General features: G+C 51.8%; 5 protein-coding genes across 5 annotated transcripts; 2 read left to right on the top strand and 3 right to left on the bottom strand.

Moving 5' to 3' along the window:
* Positions 1–8,188: 8,188 nt before the first annotated feature.
* Positions 8,189–9,981, bottom strand: ALTATR162_LOCUS1023 (uncharacterized protein; the record flags this gene model as incomplete). The annotated part of the gene is made up of 2 exons (XM_043308618.1): positions 8,189–9,780; positions 9,882–9,981. The coding sequence occupies 2 exons, from the start codon at positions 9,979–9,981 to the stop codon at positions 8,189–8,191; spliced, it is 1,692 nt and encodes a 563-aa protein (XP_043164553.1).
* Positions 9,982–18,087: 8,106 nt separating this feature from the next.
* On the bottom strand, positions 18,088–20,508 carry ALTATR162_LOCUS1024 (uncharacterized protein; the record flags this gene model as incomplete). The annotated part of the gene is made up of 5 exons (XM_043308619.1): positions 18,088–18,116; positions 18,863–19,043; positions 19,092–20,252; positions 20,307–20,400; positions 20,468–20,508. The coding sequence occupies 5 exons, from the start codon at positions 20,506–20,508 to the stop codon at positions 18,088–18,090; spliced, it is 1,506 nt and encodes a 501-aa protein (XP_043164554.1).
* Positions 20,509–20,794: 286 nt separating this feature from the next.
* ALTATR162_LOCUS1025 (uncharacterized protein) lies at positions 20,795–22,052 on the top strand (the record flags this gene model as incomplete). Its single annotated transcript, XM_043308620.1, has 6 exons — positions 20,795–20,840; positions 21,107–21,124; positions 21,176–21,314; positions 21,367–21,406; positions 21,455–21,895; positions 21,945–22,052. 6 exons carry the CDS (start codon positions 20,795–20,797, stop codon positions 22,050–22,052), a joined length of 792 nt encoding a protein of 263 aa, XP_043164555.1.
* Positions 22,053–23,248: 1,196 nt separating this feature from the next.
* On the bottom strand, positions 23,249–23,742 carry ALTATR162_LOCUS1026 (uncharacterized protein; the record flags this gene model as incomplete). Its single annotated transcript, XM_043308621.1, has 3 exons — positions 23,249–23,344; positions 23,401–23,469; positions 23,695–23,742. The coding sequence occupies 3 exons, from the start codon at positions 23,740–23,742 to the stop codon at positions 23,249–23,251; spliced, it is 213 nt and encodes a 70-aa protein (XP_043164556.1).
* A 1,639-nt stretch (positions 23,743–25,381) lies between these two features.
* On the top strand, positions 25,382–25,996 carry ALTATR162_LOCUS1027 (uncharacterized protein; the record flags this gene model as incomplete). The annotated part of the gene is made up of 1 exon (XM_043308622.1): positions 25,382–25,996. One exon carries the CDS (start codon positions 25,382–25,384, stop codon positions 25,994–25,996), a length of 615 nt encoding a protein of 204 aa, XP_043164557.1.
* Positions 25,997–26,009: the final 13 nt, after the last annotated feature.

A 26,009-nucleotide genomic window follows, 5' to 3' on the forward strand; every position in this document is an offset into this window, starting at 1 on the left:
AAGATAGTCTTCTCCGTCGAGTAATCTTTGTGAGTGTGCGACCACCTACACAACAAATGGTTCCAAGGTTCGGCAAAGTTATTCGTATTGAAGGATTAGAGGCACTGGATACCTTAAAGCACCACTTAACTACAGGCAACAACGTAGCGATGTGGACAGCCGAATATGCGGCGCCGAAGTTTCAAACAAGTTCAACTGTCAAAGAGAATTCGTGAAGCCACCCAAAACATTGTTCATCCTCCGTCTCAGGGGAACTAAACTTGTCAGGACGGGCGTGGGTAGCCTAGTGACAGCTTTGTACAATACTGTGTTGATGTTGTAGAACATTAGTGTGTCTACTTAGGCACCTGGGTAGATGTGGGGTCCAAAAAGTATCCTTCACCGTCACACCACCAACACCACCACCTTCTCAGCACTGTAACATACCACAATAAAAAGAAAGCCCGACGTGGGGGTCGAACCCACAACCTTGAGATAACCAATCGAGTCTGATTAGGACGTGAAAGCTAAGAGTCTCACGCTCTACCGATTGAGCTAGCCGGGCTGGTTTTGTTGTCATGTGACCCAAACAAATTATATGTTATATATATAGCTGATAATCTTGACGGGAATGCACAGGGCAATTGAGAGCTATGCTCATCGTTGGTGTTCATGGATAGAAGCTGTAGTAGAGTGAAGTCTTCTTAGTGTCGTTTTTGGCTAACAAATTTTCACGCTCCACGAATCATCTCAACGTTGAATAATTACTGCATCCCTGCGCAAATCACATCATCCATACGCATGACAATCCTCCAAGTAACCAACACGCACGTACACGAAGCGAAACCCTTGGTACCCAGCCTCTGCACACATACACTCTGCCCGAGAAACCACCTAGCCTCAGGCACACATGCGAACCTTGAAAGTACATCCCAATGCATCCCAACTCCACCCTGACCACGCAGTGGCATGCACCTCTCCACTCCCCCTGTATGTAATGAAACCCACCCCCGTTGTAACAATACAATACCTCAACAGTCCAGTCGACAGTCAGCACTATTCCCAAAGCCAGTCAACCCACTGATGCGATCTGATCTATTCGAGACAGCAACAACCAACAAGGGGACCCACATCGGCGCTCATGCACGTACCCGCAGAGCCTCAACACCTTGCTCCGACCCCCCCGATTATAGCCGCCCGGATATGGTGTCACATCGTCTCATGAGCGTTCGGGGCCATGTAGCATAAGCCATACGCGGTCTGTTCGATAGTGTCGCCCGAGTTTGAAGTTTTGGAAGGTAAGGCTTGTCATGTCCATGGTCCAGCCAGCCATATCCGAACAGAGCACGCGGTTCATGATGGATATGCTCATGGATTTAGGTCTTACTTTTGCTAGTCCCCGGCCGGTGAACCTAGCGCGGAGGTGTATAGGATGGTTCTTCTTCTTCTTCTTCTCGAAGCAGCGCTAATGTAGGGTCTAGAAGGCGAGGAAGCATCGCATAGCGGACGCGATCATTCTCGGAAGGTTTTTGCATTGGTTGCCTAATGTGTAGAGTTGTATAGCTGCCGTTTTTCTTACGATACGCCGAACTGCATGTCTGAGCGGCGTAGTCGTACATCGGAGGTTGGTAGCATCGGTGATTGCGCTGACACAAGAGGGCTACATATTGATTCCCAGTAGAGAAGCGAGCCTCCGAAGTCTCGAACCTTTCCGGAAATAGTAGTACACTAGCAGTCTCCGCATGAGAAGAAGCGAAAAGAGAACTAACTACTTCTGACCCGAGTGTAACGATACCAAACCACCGCTTGCGTGGCGGTGAAAGGACTGTGGCTCAGATACTGGAGAGAGCCGGGCATTCGCCGTGGTGGGTCACTTGAGCTTGACATGGACTCCTGGAGACGACGAACACATCTCCACACCCACACAGACACATAACCGAGGAAGTCTGGAGCGGGAACTAAACTTCCTTACAGTGGACCTTTTCATCGGGAGTCTACGGGTTGAAGAATCTCGAGTAAGACAGACCTGCCTTCTCGTCCGCGCATTTGTGTATGCCCAGGCATGTGACAACGTTGCAGCGGGAACTATGGATTGGAGATTTATGCCTAAGTGGAGATTCAACCCTTGCCGAGCGAGGGAGAAACCGAGATTTTGCATGCAACCATGTCTCGGATGGGAAAAGCCATGTCAATGTGACTTGAAAATGAAAGAAAGAAAAGAAAATCCTTCTTCGAAAAATGTCGGATTTCATATCCGATGTAGCAGTTTTTGGGTAGCAATGCAGGTACATACCCGTCTCGAAACAACACCTTGTCCCCGCTGTGAATGAACTTGCGTGTCGGTGGAGCTCGGCAAGCACAAACACACACACACACACACACACATGTGCGCTCGCGCAGCTCTGGCACGTGAAACCCGGTTCATGCATGCATCCGCAAGCCAGATTGAATTACCGAGAGGTGCTGCAGTCTCAACAACTGCTGAATCGATAAGTTCCATGAGCGGTGTACTGTACTCCCAATGCGTTTGAATGACGTACTCACTAGCTCAATCAATAACAATAGGACCCTGCAGTAATGCGCGTCAACGCGTCAATAGCCTCGCGACTTCCAAATACGGAAGATGTGCATCACCTCCAACGGCACCGGCTATCAATAGAGTACAAGCGCTTGTTGTGCGGCGAAAGATTCATGTAAAACGTAAGCGCTGTATTATTCTCTGGGGCTTCTAGAAAATCTTCCGTGACGATGGCGAAAAGACTGGTGCGCTCGTGGCCAATCGATCGGGTGGATCTGGTGTTGGCGATAGCGACTCCACACCACTTGCCGGCGCCAGAGCCCTTTGTTGAGAGAAACATCGATATTAGCAGCCGTGATGGCAAAACACGCCAACCAGGCTACCATCCATCACTATCCAGTGCAACACGAGCTTGCAAGCTTTACGAATGACGTAGAAATTATGTTGTTGAAGGCAAGCCGACATTCCTCCCGGCACCTGTTATGCTGGAGAGTTGGCAAAGGTCGCAAGCTGAGCTGACAAAGAATTCTGTTTCTTTCGCTTGGTGTATTTTACAATGCTGCCCTGGTGTGCTTGCCTGGAGGGGAGTTCTGGCCCGGATTACCAGATCAAGTAATCTCGATGATCGACAGTCTTGGAACTTGGGTACCTGCATAGATCCAGCATGTACGTCATCATCCCTATCTCCATGGTCTGTAGTGAGCACGAGCAGGTAAACCCCAGAACATCAGACACGTTTTGCGGAGCAAGCCACATGATGCGTCGCGTCTAATTGCAGATTCCATCTTGTGACAAGTCTAGAACCAGGGGTATGGCAGATCTGAAGCAAGTGAGGCGCATTGATGACAGCATACTTCACTGCAGCGAAGAACCATGAAAAGCAACTGATGCGAAAAAGGGGTCCCTCGCGTCGGGGGAAAGTTATGGGGTGGGTGTGGTGCCCTTGACACGATCAAAATGGCAACCTGCAACGTCCGGGGTTGCCAGTCTGGGGAAGTGTAACCACCAGTTCCATAAGTTTTATCAGCACACCTGACATGCCAAAACCTTCCGCTACAAACTCTGTTTGGTTGCTTCAGGTTAATGCCAGTCAGTGCTTGGGCGGCAACTTCCTGTTTCGTTTAGCTAACCGCTCATCGTTGTGTCGTGATTGTCCTTGCGGGGTACGCGGCGTTTGTGGGGAAGCTAAACAACGTTCCGCTCTAGTTAGTCCGTCATGGTCATAATGAGCAAGCGGATTGGTGGGTAATAGAACTTATTCAGCGGCGCTGTCGGCGAATGTTGCTGCTGTTGTAAGATCTTCAGGGTTTTGGTCTCGGCGTATCTTCGTTGGTTTTGACAAGTGCGGGCCGGCGGGCTGCAAACCAAGATATCATGAGGTAAGGCAGTGAGGCATGACACAAAATGATCCTGAGAAGTGCTTCGTCGGACTTGCATCAAGCCGAAGACAAGGATATCCGAACCTTCCCGACACTGGTTCCATCAGTAGTTGTGCTGACTCTTGGTTAGTAGGCCCATCCTTACTCCTCAGCAATAATGAATCACCAGATTGTTGAAAATAGATGTAAGCCGATGGGTGAGCAAGAGCGGTACCGCATGTGAAAGTCTGTCGAAGCGCATACTATGCAAGGATGTGTCGCGTGGTGAAAGCTGAAAGCAGCAAGCTCATGCCTGCAACGATGGCGGGGAAGACGCAGCCGCTGCAAGATGAGGAGACGGCTTACCACGAAAACTTCCCGAACATTTTGGCAGACTCGAAGCAACGCAGTGACTGTAATGAAACAGCCAGGAAAAGAAACGAAAGACATGTGTACTGAATGGCGTTATGCTGCTTCCGGGTGCGCCATCCGATTGCTACGTAAATCTGGGGTCTGGGGAGCACATCCAAAGTTTGGCTTTACCGGTAGCGTACCAAGGTAGTGACCCGCCCTATGATCGAATCGTAGATACACCGCATAGCACCGGTACAAGTGGACGCTGTTCCTGGTAAACGGCTTGCATCATATTTGCCTTGAGTTCCAAGATCGTCATACAGTCGTTTAGTTCGTGATAACCGTTGCGTTGTGATGGCGGGTGATCTTCTTGCTTTTCTTGGTGCGTATTGATTGTGACTTGACTTCCCCAGCAGACATTCGGCATACTCTCGGTAATTTCACGGCTGCGCAGCTTCAGAGTATTTCCCACCAGGTCTGTGAATGGCGTGATAACCGTCCGTGTTGTTTGACGGTGCTAGGAGCACCACGTTGTCCATGTGTTCGTATATAAAGGCCTTGGTATGGACAAAAGGTAGCCGGAGGGTATTCCGTCTGCCCAGCGCAGTGGCTTCCCCGCCTCTCAGACCCCAGAGCTGGTTGAGCTTCGATAGCGCATGTCATGAAAATGCCTCGGCTTGCGATCTCGGTAGCTCAGAGGCTTGAGGGCTCTACCAGTACGGCAAAAGCCGCCGGATCACTGTTGTTGTCTGTAACATTAGAGAAATCGCAAAGAGATACATGGAGGCTGGCGAAGAATGACGTACAACTCTGAATGCGATGGACATGTGTGCGATTTAGGGCTGCATACAATCTTGGCGCGTTCACGAAGTGGAGCTCGTGTCTATTTACCGAGATTCTGGGGAAAAAAGATGGTGCATGCTTGATCGTGATTGCAACTCTGGTGTCAGGCCTCACCTGTGATTTACAAGGCTGATCGTGATCATCCCTGACGAACCATCGAGTCGATCAGAGTCTATGAGATCGCGATCTTGCGCGGATGTAGGCTTCTAGATTGTGGTCAAACGATCCTTTGAATTCGCGATGATGTTGCCTGAGACATGCCAGCGAAGCCTGGGGTGTATGACGCTAGGTTAGGCCAATGTTCCGTAGTTGTAGCCACTGCCAGAGATATTGCCGAGGGAGAAGCGATTATCGTGAAGGTCAAGAGACGGTATGAGCTTAAGCCTGTGTGATGCGCTGGCAAGATCTCGATGTTTAGCTAGGAACGGCTGGCTTTCAAGCACATTCAAGACACCTGATACACCTGTGATCAGTTAACCTGCAAGCAATTTCTGTATCCGCCTCCACTATTCCGAATTCGTGATATGACGGAATGAATTGATAGAAAGTAACATGGGGTGTCGTTTGAGCTGTCTGGCAACGTACACCTGACGTAAGGAATCCGAACACCACCGGATGAAGTATGGTAGTGTACCGCGGATATAATGAGTTGACAAAGGACGCCTGAAGACTAGGGATGAGAATCGACGAGGCATGACGAGAATGCCAACAAGGAGACAAGAAAGTTTTAGTGCCTCGACTGTGGTATTGCTTACCCCCATGCAACTTGCTGCGTTATGGGCAGTACCAATAGCCGTATTCAAGACCAACAAGCTTTGGTGTGACAATGACCTTTCGTACGTCGGATACGCAAGTTGAGTATCGTGATAGAAGCAGGTGTAAGGCAAGAAGTATCGACGGAACGATGGCACTGCGTGTGGGACTCTGCATCCAGGCAATGGGATAGGTTTCCGCGGCCACGACTCCAAGCACGCCATTCAGACGGCGGTCTCGCCGGCTTGATCTGCGAAGTATGGCGTCCTGCACAGCGGCAATTGATTATATCTGCTTCACCATATCGAAACAAACCTTCCGATATCCGTTCGACGCGTAGGCAGACATCAGATCTGCCCTCAGCAGCATTGGCGAGAAGGGACGTTACCAAAGTGTGACGATAGGTGTTCATGTGACGGGGACCCCCACGGTAGCAGCAAATGAAACTGCGGAGAAAGGAGGCTTAGAGTGATACTGAATGGAAGCTGCCAACGGACGCGATAATCACAGTCACAGGACAAGGGATGTAAGCGCATTACTAGACGTTTGAGCCAGTTGAGCCAGATATTGCCAGGGAGCCTTTACCGTGGCGGAGTTCCTTGTACATGAGGCTGAAGCATCTTCAAGATAACTCGTCAAGGCTGGCTTCAGATGACCACTCGCAGGCGCTAACTTGCCAACGCATCGACCTCCAGACCGACTTGGTCGCGGGGTAGCGCTGCGGGTGCCTGATAGAGCGTCGCCTTCCGCCGTTCCAGGGATGATGTTGTTTTTAGAGCATCTGAATGATCAGAGGGACTTGGAAAACAGTGGTAACAGTGAGCGTCAACCATGCGAGCGGCGACTAGGGCCGCGCTGATTTGAGGCCGCGCAATCCGGTGTAATGTTTCCTGAGCGACGACTCAAGGACGATTGGCGAGGCCGCTTCCCGTAGTCATCTGGCAAGGCTTGCATGGTGGATGATTGATGCTGATACAGATGCAAATGAGCAGCGAGGGGGCGAGGAAGCTTCGAGCAAAATGGTGGGCGCTGGGCGGGGGAACTGCCGTAAACTTTCAGCTGTCGGCTAACATGACGTAGTGGCGTCTCAACCTCGTCGGTGTTATCAGTGTCTAATGATAGCCTGGCCTCTCGAATAGTGTTTGTCCCTCTGAAACCTCAAACGTCAAGATGGTGTTGCATGGTGGAAAACTGTAGTGTTGCGTTCGCAGCTCGAGTCATAGGGCTGAGCGGCGTCTGCAGCCGTCGAGTCTCGCCAGCGATCCCACGACGCACGACGCACGACGCACAACGCACAACGCACAACGCACAACGGGACTTGAGGGTGTGCTCGCCACGATGCACGTCGCCCACGTCCTGGACTGTATTGTGCAAGGGTCGTCTCTCACGAGGCAGCGCCCTCGAGTACCGCATGGCCTTGCTGATCTCCTTGTGATGAGCCGCGGCACAGCAATACATGTCAGGCACGCAATATTCAAGACGGTGAACAGGAAGCCGGGCCGAAGGAAGATAGGAACGCGGCGCAGGCAATAGCCGCGACATTGCCAATTTGACTTTGGGCTGTGACGAGCAGCGAGCAGATCCAAGTTTCGCTATATCATCAATAAACATACCGCAGGCTGATCGCCATCGTGACACGGACAAGGTGCCCTCTAGGGGCGGCAGATGCAACGGGGGGAATATGATGGTGGTGGTGCGATCCGGCAGTGCATGAAGCCTACAGCAAAGCGTGCATAAGCGCTTCTCTTTGTAACTAGCTTTGGTGGGATGGTTCAGAAGAGCGGTAAGAACATGCGTCTTGTTGGGACCTTCGAACCCCGGAACAGCTGACAACTAGAGTCAGTCAAGGAGGCCTTGGAAGTACATTGGCCTAGTGCATCAGGCCTACCGCCGCCGCAATCACAACAAGCATAGGTACAAGTCTGAGGTGATGAAGAATCCGCTTTTTATCATTAATGTAACTAGGCCAACACCTGCTATCTTCCAAGCAAAGGTGGATGCCATGGTCCAAACAGCTCCGTGGAGCCATTCCCATGCCGGGGTATAATGGGTCGGACAGAGAGCCCAATACAAGTACATGTGCAGGTGATAGTACAGACCAAACAGGCGTGAGCCGTAACCCATCTTCCAACCAAGAAGCACCCTTTGTCCGGTATATATATATAACTGCATGAAAGAAATTCGTAGCCTCATCGGGCGTACTCGATAGCCCTGGTGGTATCAGAAGATTTTGGGAGGAACATAACCCATAAATCGGCTGACCAGTGCATTGGGAACTGGCGGCCGCTAAAGTGAAGAAAAACAAAACGCCGTGGTCCAATATGCCAAACCATAGATGCCGCTAGAAGTGCAATTGTGAAGAAATGATGATGATGATGATGTGCTACCAGCCGGAGCGGTGGTATTCTTGGGCGTCTCCGCCGTCGAAGAATTGGTTGTACGAACTGTCGGGCTTGTTGTCGTCCCGGAAAGTGGTGGATCTAATTTGAGCTTGTTGCTCGTTGGTGTTGAGGCCCTTGACGTCGCCGGTGGTCATGGCCCGGCGAAGGGCTGGTAGGTTGACTGCGCTCTGTTGGCGCTTTGCTACCGCGTTTGTGGTGGCGTTCTTTTGCTGCCTCTCCCACAGCAGGTTCTGCCTCAAGCTTCCAGTCAACTCACTGGTGAGCATGTTGCGTCTGGTGGTCTTGGGGGACATGGCAGGGGGGTGGACGTTTGACGTGGTCATGATGATGGGCTTTGGGCGAGAGGCTTGCTCGCGCATCATCAAGCCACTGTCCTCGTGAGGGGAACTGCCGGCGGAAGGGCCGTTGGGAGTATGAGTGCGTGACCTTCGGATGGCAGGCGATGATCGCGATGCGGCATTCTGTAGAGCTGATGCGCGGTCACCTTGGTGGAGGGCAGTTGTGAGTAGAGAGCGGCGTGAGGTGAGGTTGGCCTGTGATTCGACGCGGGGGAACTGAGGACGGTGCTCAGCAACACTAGGAGGACCGCTCTCCTCATTATCGTCGTCCTCCCACTCCTCATCAGAGTCTTCCTCTTCGATGGCGCTCTCGTCGACATCGTCCTCTTCGCTGTCGCTCTCAATGGCAGCCTCGCTGCTCTCCGAGACGTCGTGGAAGGTGCGCGTGCTAACCTCGTTCTTGAACGAGGTAGTCTTGCGCATGGGAGCAGCGTTGCGCAGTTGCTGTGAGAGGGAGCTGCGCTGGAGCGAGTAAGCCTCGAACGAGCTGCCGTTCTCCTCCTCGGAGGATCCGCCGAGAGTGAACATGGGCTGCCTCTTCTTGCTGGCGTCGGCCTTTGCGGGCAGAGGCTTGGTAATGAAGCTGGACGTCTTCTTGAGGATGGGGGTAGGGTTCAGGTTGGTGCTGGACCGTATTGAAGTGGAGATGTGGCCTGGCTCGAAGCCGCGGACGACACTGTGCTCGCTCACGTCGGTGGAAGTGCTGGCTTCGGAGCCGACTGCAGGGCTCATCATGTCGCAGTCGACTGTGGTGGCTACGGTGGAAGTGGAGGCGTCGGGGATGGGGCGGGCGGTGGAGGGAGGTGTGGTGTTGGCCTGGACGGGCTTCTGCTCGGCTACAGGCGGGGCGAGCTGTGCTGGGAGGGGCGACAATGGCTCGATGAACTTCTTCTCTTGTATCGAGTTGACGACCTTCTCGAGGCCAATGGGCGTCATGTGCCTGCCGCGGGCCTGGCTGGTAGCAGAATCGTGGCGGCGCAGGTCGGGGCGGTCGGCCGAGAGGTCAGTCCGGGAAGTCGTGGTGATGGCGCTTTCCAGGTTGGAGTCGTCCGAGGCGACGCTGGTAGACAGCTCGGGCATGTCCGTGGCGCTAGCCGACAGTTGTCGCTGGAAGGCCCACTGGGGAGCGGCCACGGGGTCTGGCTGGCAGCAGAAGGTCTCGCGGGACCACAACCGCCATGCCATGTTCTCGTAGCGCTTGCCGTCTTCCATGGCGGGCGAGCATCGTGCAAAGACTGTCAGGCCGAGTTAGTGGCCGTTCGTTGTGCACTTCACATGCCATCACCATCAGGATAGCATGTGCTTGTCAGAGCCGCGGCTCCTGCATGTTACTCACCAGACCATAGGCCGAATAGGTTCTCGGTGCTGCGGGTTTCAATGGTGCGCATGGAGCTGTGCTCGACGCGCACTATGGGCCGTTCGGCGCGGAGAGGCATCTTGGGCGTTGTGTTGAGGTTCGGTGGTGGGATATCGATAACAGTGGTCGGTGACGATGAGATTCCGATTGCGTCAATGGAGCGATAGTTGCCGAGCAGAGGGAGTGCCGGCGTTACTACAGCACTGACATGTACATGGATAGACAGTGGGTAGAGGTGTATGTGGATGTAGATGCTATGCGTGGTTCCAAGGGAGCGTCGTGTGTATGGACTTGGTCGTTAAGAAGGTAGGATATAGAGGGCATGTAGGTGGGAGTGGATCTGGTATGTATAAAGCCCGCAGTACTCGTGTGCGCGGGCCAGACATCGCTCAGACATGGATTTGGCTGGGCTGCCACACTACCAACACCCCCTGTACCTTTGCTAAAACCACCCCTGCAGCCTCCTAGCCCTAGACACAACCCCCGGGGCAGTTCCGGCTCATTTGAATTTCGTCAAGCCATGATCCATGCTACGGCCATTCTACCGCTCTTTGCCCGATCTTAACAGTGAGTCCAGAGTCTACCATGGATCCGAGCAGTCAGTCTCTGTCACGCTCGTGCCCTGAGTCTCCTCCGTCATTCCCTCCTCCCCCTCTCATATCTAGCCCACTCCACCACTGCCGGTTACAATACGGCCATGTCGCATCCAGCGCCTCGCCGCCACCAAAGTGTTCTACCTCTCCGCCCGCGTGGTGAAATGGCCTGGGCGTGGGGAGGCACATGATCCAACAACTTTGGCCGTGCACCCTGCACTCCTGGTACTTCCAGAACACTGCTGCGCTGACTCGCTGTCTCTCTACCGCCTGTCTCAAGACTCATGCCACTGTCGAGGCCATTGGGGCAATGCTGACGGCCCATGGTTCGGCGCCGCTGTTGATGCCTTGGATCTGCCGTCTCTGGCTGGCTGGTTGCACTGTCCTGTTGCTACTGGCAGATCCGTTGCACCAGACTGCATCTATAGTCACCTGCCCGCCAAACTTGGGAGCGCTGCAGGCAAAGTTACGCCGCCGTAATACAATACCGCTAACTCAGCTGTTTCAAAAAGCTATGTGCGCCATGTGACGATGCATGCCCAATTCCGTATAGCGTTCGCGGAAGCTGCTGAAAACTTCCGCTGGCGCTTCTTTTCCCTAACTCGCCTCTTCCGACGCCCTGCCCCTGCACGATTCTGGCCCCTCCAGCTGCGCATGTGCTTGCCTCGTCGCCATGGCTGTACCTCTTGGACCCTGAGTCAATCCTCATGTCCGCCCCAACTAGACAGCCTCACGAGCAGCTTAGCGCTATCGACAATACAAAGTACTCTCCGTATCGGCAGCCTTGTTTTCCGCTCTCTGCTTCCGTCGTTTGCTCGTTTGCACTGTCTGCGCAAATCCCCCGCACTGGGGTTCGGGAACACGGGATCCTTTCAATTCTTCCGTGGCGGTCAAGAACAGCTTCTGCAAGTTCTGGTGACATGGCTGCTTTCGGTGTGGACAACTCCGGCTTCGTCTCTGCGGTTGCGAGTTTTGCCGCCTACCACCAACGCTGCCATGGCTATGTCAATCCGCAAGCCATTGTTCGCTAGGTTCCTAGATGCGTTGGTTATTCGCAAGGGTGCCAGGCCACGCGGTACAAGCCCGGTGGCCACCTGGTTAAAGGGTTGTCCTCGACAACTTGAGACATGCCAACTACCCCAGATAATCCGCTCCAGGGTATGGGGTAGCGACAGGTACCCTGCTAAGGTGCACTGTGCGTCCACTTGTCCTCCAGTAACTACCAACTTGGCTGTTATGCTACGTCAGTCCAGTACACGGCAATTTCTCGAGGTCATCTGGGGCGGCTGCCGAATCACCAAGCCGCAAAAGCATCATGTGCGACCGAGTATTATCGCTGAATGCGGCGTGATCTCTGTTTCATGAGTTGTACATCGGCAGCTACAACTCTACGTGGCACTGGACCGTCGAGTGCCTGTCGCTCTGCTTAGCCAACCGGTCGGCGCTCCTGAAAGCCACACTAGGCTCACGATGTAATCGATCGCACATTATGCACAGCGCTTTTTGGTACAAAAGAACAAACGTCAGTGGGGGAAAGTACGGGGCCATGCCCCCTCCAAGTCGTTCGCTCTCGATATGGCGTAGAGCTGAACGCTAGTTCCCCGGACCGTGAGCCCTTCACCATCGTCCTGTGCTTTTTCCTACGATCTCCATACAACCGTCAACTTCCATTAGGCTCTGCCTGCATGCGCTTATCGCGATGGCATCAACCGCGCTCAAATCTGGTACGACTATGCGATCAACTAAACATGTACTTGACGTTCGCATTAGTCGCAACCACCTTTCATCGCTCCGAGACTGCATGTATGCAGTATCATGACCTAAACTCGGACTGTATTGGTCATCAGCAGACGATAACAGTACCCCAGATTCAGCACAGTACGAGTTGTGACGCCTGCCAAGCGACTTCAGCATTGATTTTACCCTTTGCTTTTGTCCCTACGACAAGCATGGAAGCCAATACGGCAACTGTGGCACACAGATGATCGGTATACGAGCACAGGTTGGAACGCAAAAGACATTCTGTTAGGCCTTAACACTGTTCAGCTCTGACACGTCTAACCATCTATTCCTCTCCACATCCAAGAGCAAAATAGAAACAATCTTCTCCGTCAGCCACTTGCTGAGATGAGCGCTCGTATCTGCGCCGGGAGTAGCCAGCAGCCCTGCCAACCGTGATTCTGACAAGTGCCGGACAGTCGATCGCTGTTTGCTTACTCGTCACATGCTGGACGGCAAACGATCTCGGTACATTTCGTCTGTCTTATCGACACATGTCTCTTCCGCGCTGCGAACAGGCCCAAAGGCGGCGGGCGAACGCTGCACATATTCATCTGGTATACAACCCACTCCGAGTATACACAGAACAATACTGCACCCACGTTGGCGGCTTGACAGTGCCACTCTACCGGACACTGGAGATGAAAGAGCCCGACAGCCTGGACATCACGCCTAAGCTAGCCATATCGGGTCCGGGGCGTGCACCCGCTGCCCGCGGGCGTCGCGTGGCTGTCACCGGGGAGCACCAATTGCCTGGCTTGCAACCACCGGCTGTTGCGTTGGTTGGTCGTAACAGCATTGCGCTCAGCTTTGCGTCGCACGTGGTGATCATGCTCCGTGTCGCGCATTCACTCTCTCTTCACTATCTTACTACCTTCTGGATTCTGGACCGCGCATCCTCATACTCGCGTCCCACATTGGCGAGCGGCGGTTCTTCAGGTCCTTTTGTCCAACTAACCGCAACAACGTGCTCACGCTCGCATGTGATGCTCGTTGCAATGATTAACCGAGGTGTCGGCGGCCAGTGCGATGCCACGAAATCTTACTGAAACCTCACCATCAGAAGTGATATGTCGCTACAGCCCTTCTATCACATCTCTAGCGTACGGGGGGAACTTAATGCTGGTTTCCGCTCTCTTGCACGAATCGATATGAGGGATTTTGCACGAATCGCATTGGTCTCGTGCGTCCCCGGGAAGCGGACGTTGTGCCCAACAAATAACATTGGAGAAATTATTCCTCATTTCCAGTGAGTCGGGTCTTCATTCTGGCGCGTATTCAGTATCGTCGATTGCCTGAACGAGGTGTCGTGGGTGCCCAAAGCAGCAACACGTTCCCCAGTGCCTGGCGGTGGGGCCTGACGCGCAGGCATCCCACGCGTGCACGCACGAGGACGTCGCATCGTCCACCTCCGCACTGATAACCAACCAGAGGATATCCGGACGTCTCGCCGGTCACCGATGGCAACGCAACTTCGAACGGATCAAGGCGCCGGTATTCCTGCCGAAGATCACAAGCAAAGTCATTCACCTGTTGGACTTCGGTGCAATGTCGAACTAGTATCCCGCACTTCGGAGCGAAGGTGCGAAGAGGCCAACGACAGTCTTCCAGGCTCATTACCCTGGTCGACATCAAGTTCACATGGCCACGCCCCCTGCTTAGCGAATTCCGCGTGGTTGTATACACTTCCCACGTGTGCATGCTTATCATAGCTTATCCGAGTCGAATGCCCTCCTCCCGCTGGATTCTGGCGCGACAAACGGGCCGGCTCATTGCTCATGAGACCGTACCTGAAACCCAAAGATGGGGGCGAGAGTCTGCAAAAGCAACTGCACGTCTGATGTCTTAGCAATGTTTTTTGTAACGGGCGAATGGGTGGTGGTCGATTTACGGCGTTTTCCTGTAGGATTGTGGCAGAATCCTTCGCTAACGGCCATCTTGTTCGACCTTCTGCATTCGGGCTACACCTTGCATGAATCTTCGTTCCGACTCCCACCTGAGTTAGCGTATCGGTCGAGCCGTGAGCAGAGTCTGGAGACCTCGTGAGGATTGCAATCCAGGTTACAGCTCCTTCATCGATACCTTACCTTCTCTGGTAACCCTTCCTCACATTTGTACAACCGGTTTACACCTAGGATATCAGCTTACAAAACGTCTTGAAAGTTTCCAAAATAACTCATCAAACATGGTAGTTGCAATCTTCGGTAGGAAGAAGCGGTTGGCGAGGCTCTTTCACCCGTCCCAGGCTTGTGGTTCCCAGTTCCACGTCTGGTGCGGTAACACTGCGTGCTGACCGTCATCTGCACGTCTTCATCTATCTTGTCCTACCCGACCGCGCTTACGGTGCAGGATCTACTTTAGACTCGGGTGGTAGTCAGCTTGCGCTCATGTACCCGCTCCCATATTAAACACCACTTCATCCAGCCAGCGAGAGCCATTTACCATGTTGTCGGGACCTAAAGGCTGACCCCAGGTTTCAATCTTGATTTCAGGGTCTCATTTTATGGTCGTACGGTTCGTTTTTGGAGTGCTGCAGCGTCGTGGCGGGATTTTCGTCTGCCCTTCACCGCCAGAAAGGGAGCGCTTTTCAAATTGTATACCAAAGTTCGGTGCATGGCTTATGAACATCGCAATACTATCACGCACAGGATTATCTTTGTACAACTTAACGAGATAAGACCAATGAGTTCAAGACTGATAAGACAACTACCGTATCATCTCAGCACACCCCATGGGATTACGCCCGACAATTCATCACACAACCACATGTACACCAAGGTACTTCATGACACGGCCCGAGTCTGACCAAGACCTTCCGGCAGGCTTATGTCTGTGTCTCTATGGTTCGTTTCCGGCCCGAGTAACGTGTCTCCCGTGGTTGCTGCTGGTATAGTTTCTGGATAAATCCCAATTACCCAGCCTATCAAGCCCCCAGCATTTTTTACGAACCATTCCAGCCACCACCCACTCGCCGATTTGGTAATAGACGCAAGCGAGATGTTCGGTTCCAAGCCTTGGATCGACTCCCCCGTGCGTGCCTTTGTCGGTCTGTCGCACTGAAAACGCGATCTCGATCACGCAGTCTACCTGTTATAGCGCCACCAACTATTGAATCTTAATCAAACGCAATGCTCGTTGCCACGTTCTGGAAGGAGGAGCAGTCAGCTTTGCTTCCACTACCTATCGTCTATCATTCAATATCATGCCTATCAGAAGCGGAAGACAAGTAGTTTTCGGCATCAGCGAACACTTACTTGGTCGATACTTTCCCGATCGGTTCTGTTCCGTAACCTCCGTATCCCCGTCCCGCAATTACCCCAGACAAACGTTGTCGCGTGGTCCTGCATGCGCTCTTTTCACCGGTGCTTGCATGCCTCCCTTTCGTACCGGGGTCTTATATCTGGACATGCGTCATGTTATGTTGATCAAACGTTTTAGTCCTTTTCCTGTCACATGGTAGGCTACACATTTCCAGCCGCTTATCTCGCGACGGCTTTCGGAACATAGTGCTCGAGGCAAGATATGATGCTGATGTCAGACGGTAGACGGCAATCGGCTGGTTGGCTAACGGTGAGGGAAGGGAAGGGACGGAGCGGAAGATTCAAAGTAACGCCCTGCATTTAGCGAGAGAACTCAGGCTATGCTTACTGCCCCAGATGACTTCGTTGCATTGCACATCACAGAGACAATCAGGCGAGCGAAACACCCTCTCGGTCGGGTCAGCATCGTCACTGCAATCCTTCAGCCAAGCTGAAGACCCCATATTCACCCCCGCGTATCAACCCCCAGATCTCTGTTTCGCCACAACCTGCAAACAGGCTGACAGCGGGGGCGCAGCACGTTGAAATCCGTCACCTGTCACGATTAACTCTCCGTATGTCCGTGGCCACGTTTCAATATCTTCTCACGTGGAACATTAACTCTACCACTACGTTTCCTCGCCCCATGCTATTGTTGCGGATTTTCGGCCCTTGCATGCCATGTTTCCCCCAACGTTGACGGCACATGTTATATCAGGTATGCTGCTATTGTTACATTCATGCGCACTATCAATATCGATATGATCTCCTTTGTCCAGGATGTCTCCGTCACGCGCTTCCGTTATGCGGCTACGCCTCAAAAATGATCCTTCATGTAGGGGTAAGTTGAAAAGTGACCCAACCCGTAGTATAGTAGGGTCTGGCGCGTGCCTAACTGTTATGGCGATCACGTAGCTACTTTTGGAATATGCTGTGCGTATACTTTCGCATACCTGCGCGATAGGTGAGGTTTGTGGTTACAGAACTGTGTGCTATTGGCTGAATGAAGGAGAGAAATATGGTCTTGGAGAGAGGAAGCGCCAGGTTTTGTACCAGAGATTGGAACAGGTAGTTCGTTTCGAATGATGGAAGGTTGATTATGCTTTGGGTGTAAGTGGTGAGTGGCGAAGATATCCAGTAATCTACGGCGGGATACCGTGCGATGGATACAACGTGCACGTTGTTCCTGCCTGGAAGTAAAGCATTACGTTATATCATCCACCATCTACCTTTCATTACATCTCATCCCATCCCCACGACCCACTAACGTCGCCGTCCAAACAAGACTCGATACTCTCCTCCAACCGAAAACACACACTCCACGTAAGCCCCCATGTGTCCTCTCTCCACATCCCGACTTCACCTTCGCCTCAATAGCACCAAACCAGGCTATAGTCCAACGCCCCCTGCAGCCAGCTAGCTCGTTCCTGCCCTCGTGATCCTACGTGCACCACGAATATGCCCGATGTACAGCGCTTCCCGGGAGACACATCCGGTCGCTAAAGTTCGAAGCGAGGGCGAGTGATGATACGTGTAGTACAGTGTAGTATGATTGTAAGCGAACTCCAGAGACGTCGTAGTTGTTTGTCTGGTTACAACGAGAGAGTCTGAAGCATACAAAGCTTTTCCGGAGAACCTACAACGATTTCATCCCTTTATGTTGCTGGATACAATAAACATTTCAGGCGTAACTTGATCAAGACAAAGCGTGAGCGTGACGGTATGTAAATGTGTGTTGTAAAGACCAGATATACTTGCTGTTAGCGACATCATTACGCTGGAGCTGGTGGCACATTGTTTTTCTTCTTTCCAGCACGTTGTCTACATGAGTCACGAAACAATTCAATTCTTAAGTCGTTGACAAACGCAACGCATGTCGCTACGGATTAACGCGGTTGAGCTAATAGGATACATTCCCCTACTCACAATCGTAACCAATATCTGAACTCACAGCACACAATAAACACTACTCCCACACTCATCGCATACCCACGCATCTAGGTATCAAGCATCGGACACACGGCGGTAGCACATCGGTCTTCTTTAGTATCATTAGATCAACATCTCAGATATTAGGGAATAAATGAAATACCTATGGATCCGGGACACGTAGATGATTGCTCATGAAAACGTCGAGGGTTGTCAGATGATAGCATAGAAAGTGGTCGGGAAGAGCAATCAGATCTAAGCAACACTCTGATGCAAAAGTTGATGCGCAGCATTAAGCCGACTCTTGTGCTCATGGAATTCCAATCATGACCACCCAGCATCAATACTGCAGTGCCACATGTGTTAGACAAACTGTTATGCTATGCACAATGGTACGTGATGGCATCAAAATGCTTGTATTGATTTTACTTTGAATAGTCTATGGGTATTAACGCCTTAGACATGGATTCTTCACGTTGCCATTCAACAGGCCCTTGCGCTTCGTTCGCTACACGCGCCCATCGCTCAGGCACAGATCAACCGGTGTGACAGGTATGGCGTGTTGGCGTTTAGAAGTCCTGATCGTCATTTCCAGCTATGATCACGTTGTTGATCTGTGCGGTGTTGTTAGTTTTGTTTGCAACAAGCGCCAGCGGTGAGAAAATTGGTGTAACACAAAGTGATGATGTGTAACGAACAATGCAAACTTGCATACAGACACCTGTGCGTCTCTGATCTCGCTTCCCCGCTTCCCCGGCCGTGCCTTCGATCCAGAGGAAGAATGTAAGGGAGGAGGCCGAGCAAAGCAAGGTTGCAGGGACGGGAGGGAGATACGGAAGGGATGGCGAGAAAGGGAGTAACACCAGGGGGTGTGCAGTGCAACAAGCGACGATATGTTACGAAACAAGGGGGAAAAGTTACGATACGTACCTTGAGTACCATACGGCACAACTGTGTAGCGAGCAACAATTGCTGCCTCTTCGAGATCAAGGGATCGATCACAAAGTGTTCCTTCATATCTGCAAATAACGCCACGTTAGCACGATCTTCGATAGCTCAGCCACCGATATGGCCCATATCGTTGTGCACAATAGTGACAGCAAAGCGAGAGTCTCAGATGACTCCTGCTCATCTCCACATGTAGTTGCGTTCAAGCCTGCTTAGCAAGTGGCGCTGCGTGGGGGGATGCACCCCACCCCACGGGGGCGTTTGATGCGGGAACTTGTATGCATCACGGGTCTCAGGTCTCCCGGAGATAGTCCGCAATGCAGCTATGTTCGATAGCGGTGAGGCAAGCGGGGATAATACAAAGAGACGTGGGGAAGATCGTTGGATAACAAAGAGTGAAATGTGCACATACCGTTACTTCCCGTCTGCATGCAGTCGACACCTAATCTGGAGTTCTTCTCCTTGGCTTGTCGGGATTTGATGTTGGCGAGGGTTTCGATGGGGCTGAGGCCGGAGTTCTCAGCCAGCGCCATGGGAACGGCGTCAAGGGCATCTGCGAAAGCGCGCATCGCGTATTGCTCAATACCAGGGCTCTACTCAGGGTTAGTTACTGTGACCGGATTGAGTTCCATGACATTTACCTTGACTGCCGCGTCCTCAACTGCGAGCGAGCATGCTACTTCTGCAGCACCTCCACCGTACACGATACGGTTGTCTCGCACTAGGTTTCGGACGACACAGAGAGCATCGTGTAGCGACCGCTTGGCCTCGTCGATGATCATCTTGTTGCTGCCTCGGACAAAGACTGTGACAGCTCTTGTGTTTGCACACTCCTCGATGACCAGCATCTTGTCTCGTGTAGTTCCGAACGTTAGTTCCCGAACGATACCCGCGCTTCCGAGTTTCTCTGCGCTTAGGTCCTCGAAACGCGGTACAATGCGTCCGTTGGTGGCGATGGCGATCAACTCGATCTCTGGGCCTCCTACCCACCGTACAGCGGGCAGCTTGTTTGTGAGAAGAAGGTGGTTGGCCTCGTCGTCGAAGCCCCATTGGCATATTACTACGTTGGCGCCCGTGTTCTTAATCTGCTCAATCATCTCGGTGAACTTGTTCGACTCGTAGTTTTGTAGCTTCTTGAACTCCTCCACGCTGGTGATGTCCAACTTGTGCTTGGTCTTGGGCTTCGGTGGCTCGAACGCACATGTAAGGATGGCGAGTTTGGCATCCTTGACCTCCGAGGGCATCTGGGGATGCGAAAAGTCCTTGTCTATTATGACACCCTTGACAAGTAATGTGTCCTCGAGCGATCCACCGACCTTGCCGTCAACCTTGATGAGCTCGAAATCGACGTCTTTCCGCTCCAGATCTGCGACCGAAAGCACAGCATCTACGGCGATGTTGGCGAACTGGTCGTGCGCCTTGGAGACGATCTTGCTGCCCAGACTCGTCTTTGCAACCCTGAACAGCTCTTCCGTGTTGTCCTTGGAGAAGTTGATCTCGTCGCTGACCTCGTCCAGCTTGGCCACAGCAACCTCGCAAGCCTGGTCGTAACCGTCCGCTATCCTGATGGGGTGGATGCCCTTGTCGATGAGGTCCGCTGCCTGCTCGAGGAGTGCGCCCGCCAAAACTACGACACCAGTGGTTCCGTCACCAATCTCCTCGTCTTGTGACTTGGACAGTTCGACTAGCAGCTTCGCGACGTGGTTGGAGATTTCCATCTGGGAGAGAATGGTAGCGCCATCGTTTGTGACCGTGATATCTCCGTCGGGCGAAATCAAGATCTTGTCCAGTCCTCGTGGTCCCTAGATTTAATGAGTCGGTGTTCTAGCTTCATCAGTTTGGACGACGCTGCATACCAGAGAGCTCTTGACAAGGTTCGCGACCGTCTTGGCCGCCAGAATGTGGGACTTGACCGCATCGTTGCCGTGTTGCCTCTGCTTCTTGCCTTGGCTATCCCAGTATTAGCTGCCGCCTTTTTGAATAAGGGCTTGAGGCCTAATTCCAGCATTCCACATACTCTCTGACAATGATAAACGGCCTGCCCGCTTCATCCTTCATCACCTGCGCTATAATCCGATTTGTCAGTCGTTATTCGCGAATGATTCGTAGTAATTTCGTAGTTCTATCGTAGTGGGTTCGGAGACATACCGTTGGAAAGATCGACCTCTATAATCAAGTTGAGTTAGCATACATGTCTCACAAGTAAGTGTTTTTGGGGATTGCAGCTGTTGTAGCCTGCATAACTTACGCATCGCCATGGTGAAGAAATGCCCGCTGAAGAAACAAATTCACGATTTGGGAGACTCTTGAAACTACAGGTACACACTAGGAGAGAATCCCGGGTATGTTTAGTAGTGAGGGGTGGTGGGGTATATCCAAACAGCTGCCATGTCAGTCTCGAAATTTCCCCAGAAGGGCTTGGCATCTGGGTGCACGGCCGCGAGTCGTCGCGAACGCGCCTTCCGTCGCCAGCTTCAACCCTCGGAATTGCCCTGACGCTTGCTGCCCCGAGCTGACTCCGCACCACACCCACCGTTAACCTGTCGCGCGCACGCAATTGCGCTTTATCCAAATTGCCTCGGGCTTCAAGGAGCTATTCGTATCCAATATTTCCACCCGTCATCAATAGCGACAGCGATTCAAGATGCCTCGTGAGTTGCGCCCACTTGCTCACGTAACTACCCTACGCGTAATATACGCAATGTACGGCAGCTAACTCGTACAGCTGCTCTTAGCGACCACGGCTCCTCGGACAGCGAAGACGTCCCCGCGCAACCAACTGGAAAGGGAAAGGCAAATCAGCTAGCGAAGGAGGATCCCGTACAAGATGGGAAGGACGACGACAGTGGGGTTGAAGAAGACGAGTACGCGCACAATCATATACCCATGGATCGCATCGCGCTGACAATGCGACAGATACGTCGTTGAAGCGATCCACGGCCACCGGTTTCAAAAGGTATGTGCAAACATCCACTCTTTCACACGCAGACACTGACCGTAGTAGGGCGTTCTTCAACTCGACGTCAAATGGGAAGGCTACGATGATCCCAAGGATCGGACATGGGAGGCAGAGGAAAACATGGAGGGAGCCATCGACGTACTGAACGAGTACTTCCAGAAAATTGGAGGCCGACCAGAACCCAAAGGCCAGAAGCGGAAAGGACGACCATCGGCCGCTGGCACAAAATCCGAGTCTGGGATCCCCGCATCCAGCACTAAGCGTGTGAAGGCAGATACAGAGGAGAAGAAGACGAAGGAGAAAAGGGAGGCACAATGGAGTCCACCACCAGGCTCATGGGAACATGATGTCAGCTACATCGACACAGTTGAGCAAACAAAAAACCCCAAGACGGGTGAACCCGAGAAGTTCGCATACCTTGTCTGGATGAATGGACGAAAGACACAGCACCCTCTCAAACACGTCTACCAAAAGTGTCCACAAAAAGTGCGTCTCCCCGTCTGCCTGAGTCCTACCAATTACTAACTCGGTGCAGATGCTTGGATACTACGAAAGCCACCTAGTCTTCACCGAAAACGGCGATGAGCCTCTGAATAGCGACGATGGTGATGACTACAAAGACACGATAATGACAGGCCACTAATTCACTTCAAGTCGTGTAGTATATGCAACCAAATTCGCCATCGAAAACGTTGCTCACCAGCCAAGTTCGAACTGACTTCGCGCCCGCCATGCCAATCGAGAAGATGCTCCCCCAACCACTACGTTCTCCAACAATGTCACCCTTCTCATCGTCTCCGCTGCGTCTCAAATCATCTGACATGACTGGGCCGACGCCTGCAGAGCAGTCCTCATCTTCGTCGCCTCCGACCCCACCAGTCACACTTTTGCCGTTGCTTAAATCACCTACCGTGTCTCCATTGACACCCGTGGAGCAAATTTTGTGTTCACCTCTTGCATCCTCGCCCGTCATCCCGCCACACAATGCTTCGCCAGTGCAACTGGGGTCGGAATAGGAATCTGACTTGGTATCAGTGGAGACATACTTGCCCGCTGATTTTGGCGTATATCCACCAAATGTATTATAGAAGCTTCTTTGAATATGCTCAGGGGTTTTTTTTGGCAGCGGAAACAAGGAGTTTCAATGGTTCATCAAAGCAATTCTAGCTTTGTGTTTTATACCCGTTACAATCAAAGTTTACAGCAGTCATGTACATGCAAAAGTTGAACCGTGACACAAGCTGACAAGAGACATCCATATCGCTCCTGACTGTCCTGGAATCGATCACAAAAGCCTAAGTCTCACGATAAAAAAGTATGAAAGATGGTTGTTCAAATGTTTGTATCATTCAATTCCACTCATGCGCAAACATATATATATATAAACATAACAATAAGTAACGTAATAACGTTGCGGGTATCCAAAAGCCCAGTCCGAATCAACATGGCCGCTTCAATCGCATTATCTTCGTTCCAACCTCTTCAAGTGTTTCATCACTTTTCTTGTCTAATCAATCCCAAACACCCATTGTAGGTTGCATAGCCATGCAGTCCCATAAACGCCAATGCCATGCAGTGTTCAATCCTCAAATCTGAGATCGTCCCATGTGTTATACTATCTTCGTATCGTCGTAAAAAATGTGTCTTTCTTTTCCCTTGCCTATTGTGTCATTGTGTTGTGTTGTGTGAGTGTCGTTTATGCGTTCTCAGTCATGTCAGAGACAGACGATGCGGTGCCGCCGACGGCCATGCGGGTTTGTAGGTAGTAGATCAGATACGCGATAGCGGCGATGAGGATGAAGAGGATAAGGATGATGAGGAAGATGACGATGTTGCGCTTCATGGTTGCGGTTGTTGTGTTGGGAACGAGAGGTTCTCGTTGGTAGAAGTTGGAGTAGTGGTTGGTGATGCGATGCGATAGTCTTCAAGGTGTGTCTGTATCGAGAGTCAGTCAATTGTTGTTGGTAGATGTGTAAATATTGTATGCGCACTGTATCTTGAGCGCAAACAACAGGTAGTTTTTGTATAACGCAGTGGTATCGGTGTCGGTCCAAGCTTAGCTATCGTCCAAGCAACCTTCAGTAGTAGTGTCGTAGGTAATATCCCAGAAGCAAGCCAATGTCAAGGATGGTGATGGTAAACCCGAACAACAACACGAAAAGTATGGTAGAGTGTGGAGTGTGTGTGAGATTGTTAGGGATCAAGTCGAGTTAATAGTATCAGCAAAGAAATTTGCAGGGCAAGTAATGGAGTCTACTGCATGTGGCATGCAGCAACTTTTGTACAGACGTGGCGGGGTGCGTGCACCAGCAAGGTGGTTGGGTCGCGTCCATGGTGGGAGGGGCTGGACAGGCTGGCGTGGCTGGGATACCGACTGTTTTGGCGGTGAGGCTGGGCTTGAAACGATAGCTGAATTGGATGATTACGACGGTGATGTGATTGTTGAGAAGAAGCTTGTTTTCTGGAGATTTGATTTCGAGATGAGGAAATGAGGCCTGTGTCGACGTGAGTTCATGAGTTTAGATGGGGTGGGAGGGTGCGCGCGGTCATGTGTTGGGGTCTTGGCGCGTTTTGGGGGCGCGTTGGCGATTTGGCGGTTCTGTCTAGCGACGATCCTACAACCACCCGTGCACGTTCTTGAGCAGCTTTACCATCGTCTTTTCTAATCTGGGAAGATCCCGAGTTGCTACTGTGATGCCCTTGTACTCGCGCAATAATTCAAGATCGGCTTCATCTCCCTACCAGAGATCGTCCGAGATGTCTCCCAGGTCTAATATAGCGCACGTTGCTAGATACATCGTCAAGCCTGGATAGTATCACCAGAGTTGAAGCTATGATACCAAACCCTGAGTTGCATGCCTCATCACCGACCAAACCACTTCCCTCGCCAGCCCTACTATCACGATCACTCGTGTGCTCTTTCATGCGTTTCTTTGCCAACACATGCATCTCTATTTACGAGTACCCGCTAACTACTAACGACAGCGCACGCGATCTTCGAGCCGCCAAGATAGGCTTGGGTTTGTGTTCTGTCGCCATTCGCGATATGTCTACCTACCTTGTGAGCTGCTGCGTTCAGTCTCTACCCGCAACTACACGGCATCCAATTCTCACTGTTTAGGCAAAGACAAACCTGCACTGTAAATGTCGCTTGGTAAGATGCACTGTGGTGAGGTACTTGAGCTCTTCGTACAATGGTTGTATACGGACAAATACACTGAATTGCACGCTCAAGTCCTTCAGTTGAACATCAACGACCATATTCCGCATCTGTGCATGACGCCCAATCTTGACCCAAGAGTTACTATGGACTGGGCAGTCAAGGCAGCGATACTGGCTTGGTACTTGGGTGCAGAGCTGCAAGTACTAAACTCTCAATGCAAAACCTGGTTCGAGATACACGGCGAAGAAGCCGAAGCCGCATGACCTGATCTCTCACCCGACCTCATCCAATTTCTCGAGCAAGCTCAGATTCCGTACGGGCAAGAAGGTGAATCCTGTCTCACATTCTTTTACTCGGTCTCGGGTCTATCTGATCCGGGATACATGTTTGGATTCACGGAAGCGCTATGGGGGGACTGCGAGACGGAAGACGACGACGACGGGAAAACGCGTTTAGTTCTATATGGCGCGGGTCATTTCGACACAGGGCATATCTGTGGACTGGTGTAAGAAGCTTGATGCTGCTATTGTTGCACTAGAACGACGACCTTACGCAATTAGGTACTATCAGGAAATGGATCTCTGCATCCCTAACCTGACCACATACGACAAATATGACATCAGGTATGGAACATGGTGTCCATTGAAGATGATGCTTACCTTCTGGCTCTCTCAAATCCGCAATGAGACTGTTCAGGCCGTACCAGAAGACGGGGGAGGGGGAGGGAGCTTATGGAAAAATGGCCTGAGATATTTCCAGGGAATTGGGATTACCATGCCCTGTGGACCATCGCTCCATACAACGGGACTATGCTGAGACAGAACCTAGATATATGGGACAAGCTCGTCGACGCGATTGAAATCTGCATGCCTGCAGCCAGTGCTCCAACAAAAGCCAGCGACCTCATTCACAGCCTGCTAGACGACAACGTATATAATACCATAGATCCTCCGCACCGATTCGCCTACAACTTCCTCTTCTGCACACGCCGCTCACACTCTAAGAATGTAACCTCAGATCTTCGCGTCATCACCTCTTCAGTTTTCTCCAGCCAACCTTACCGATCATACATGCCCAAAGATGAGAATAGAGTCCCACCTATCCTTCTTTTCCGATCCGAACTCGACTTCTTCGAGGATGAAACTTGGAGTTCGCAAAACCGTGACGCTCGGCCACTGAATTTCTTTGGGTATTATGATATCAAGATATACCCTTCTGGTTTGTATCTCTTACCCACCGATCACGGCAGCTTGGAAGATCAGATTTCGCTTATCTTGCCGTTCGCTATCGGCAGGAAGGGATGTGCGAGGAGGAGTGATGGGCTGAAGTTCTCGGATGATAAGTTTACGGAATTGTATTCACTTGGGCGACGGTATCTTGAAGGTTTCCGGGCGCAAAGTCTTGCGGCTGTTCTGGAAAGCTAGCTGGGTATGGTAG

This window comes from Alternaria atra (genome assembly GCF_907166805.1).
Source record: "Alternaria atra isolate CS162 genome assembly, contig: 21, whole genome shotgun sequence".
In the NCBI taxonomy this organism is placed as follows: domain Eukaryota; kingdom Fungi; phylum Ascomycota; class Dothideomycetes; order Pleosporales; family Pleosporaceae; genus Alternaria; species Alternaria atra.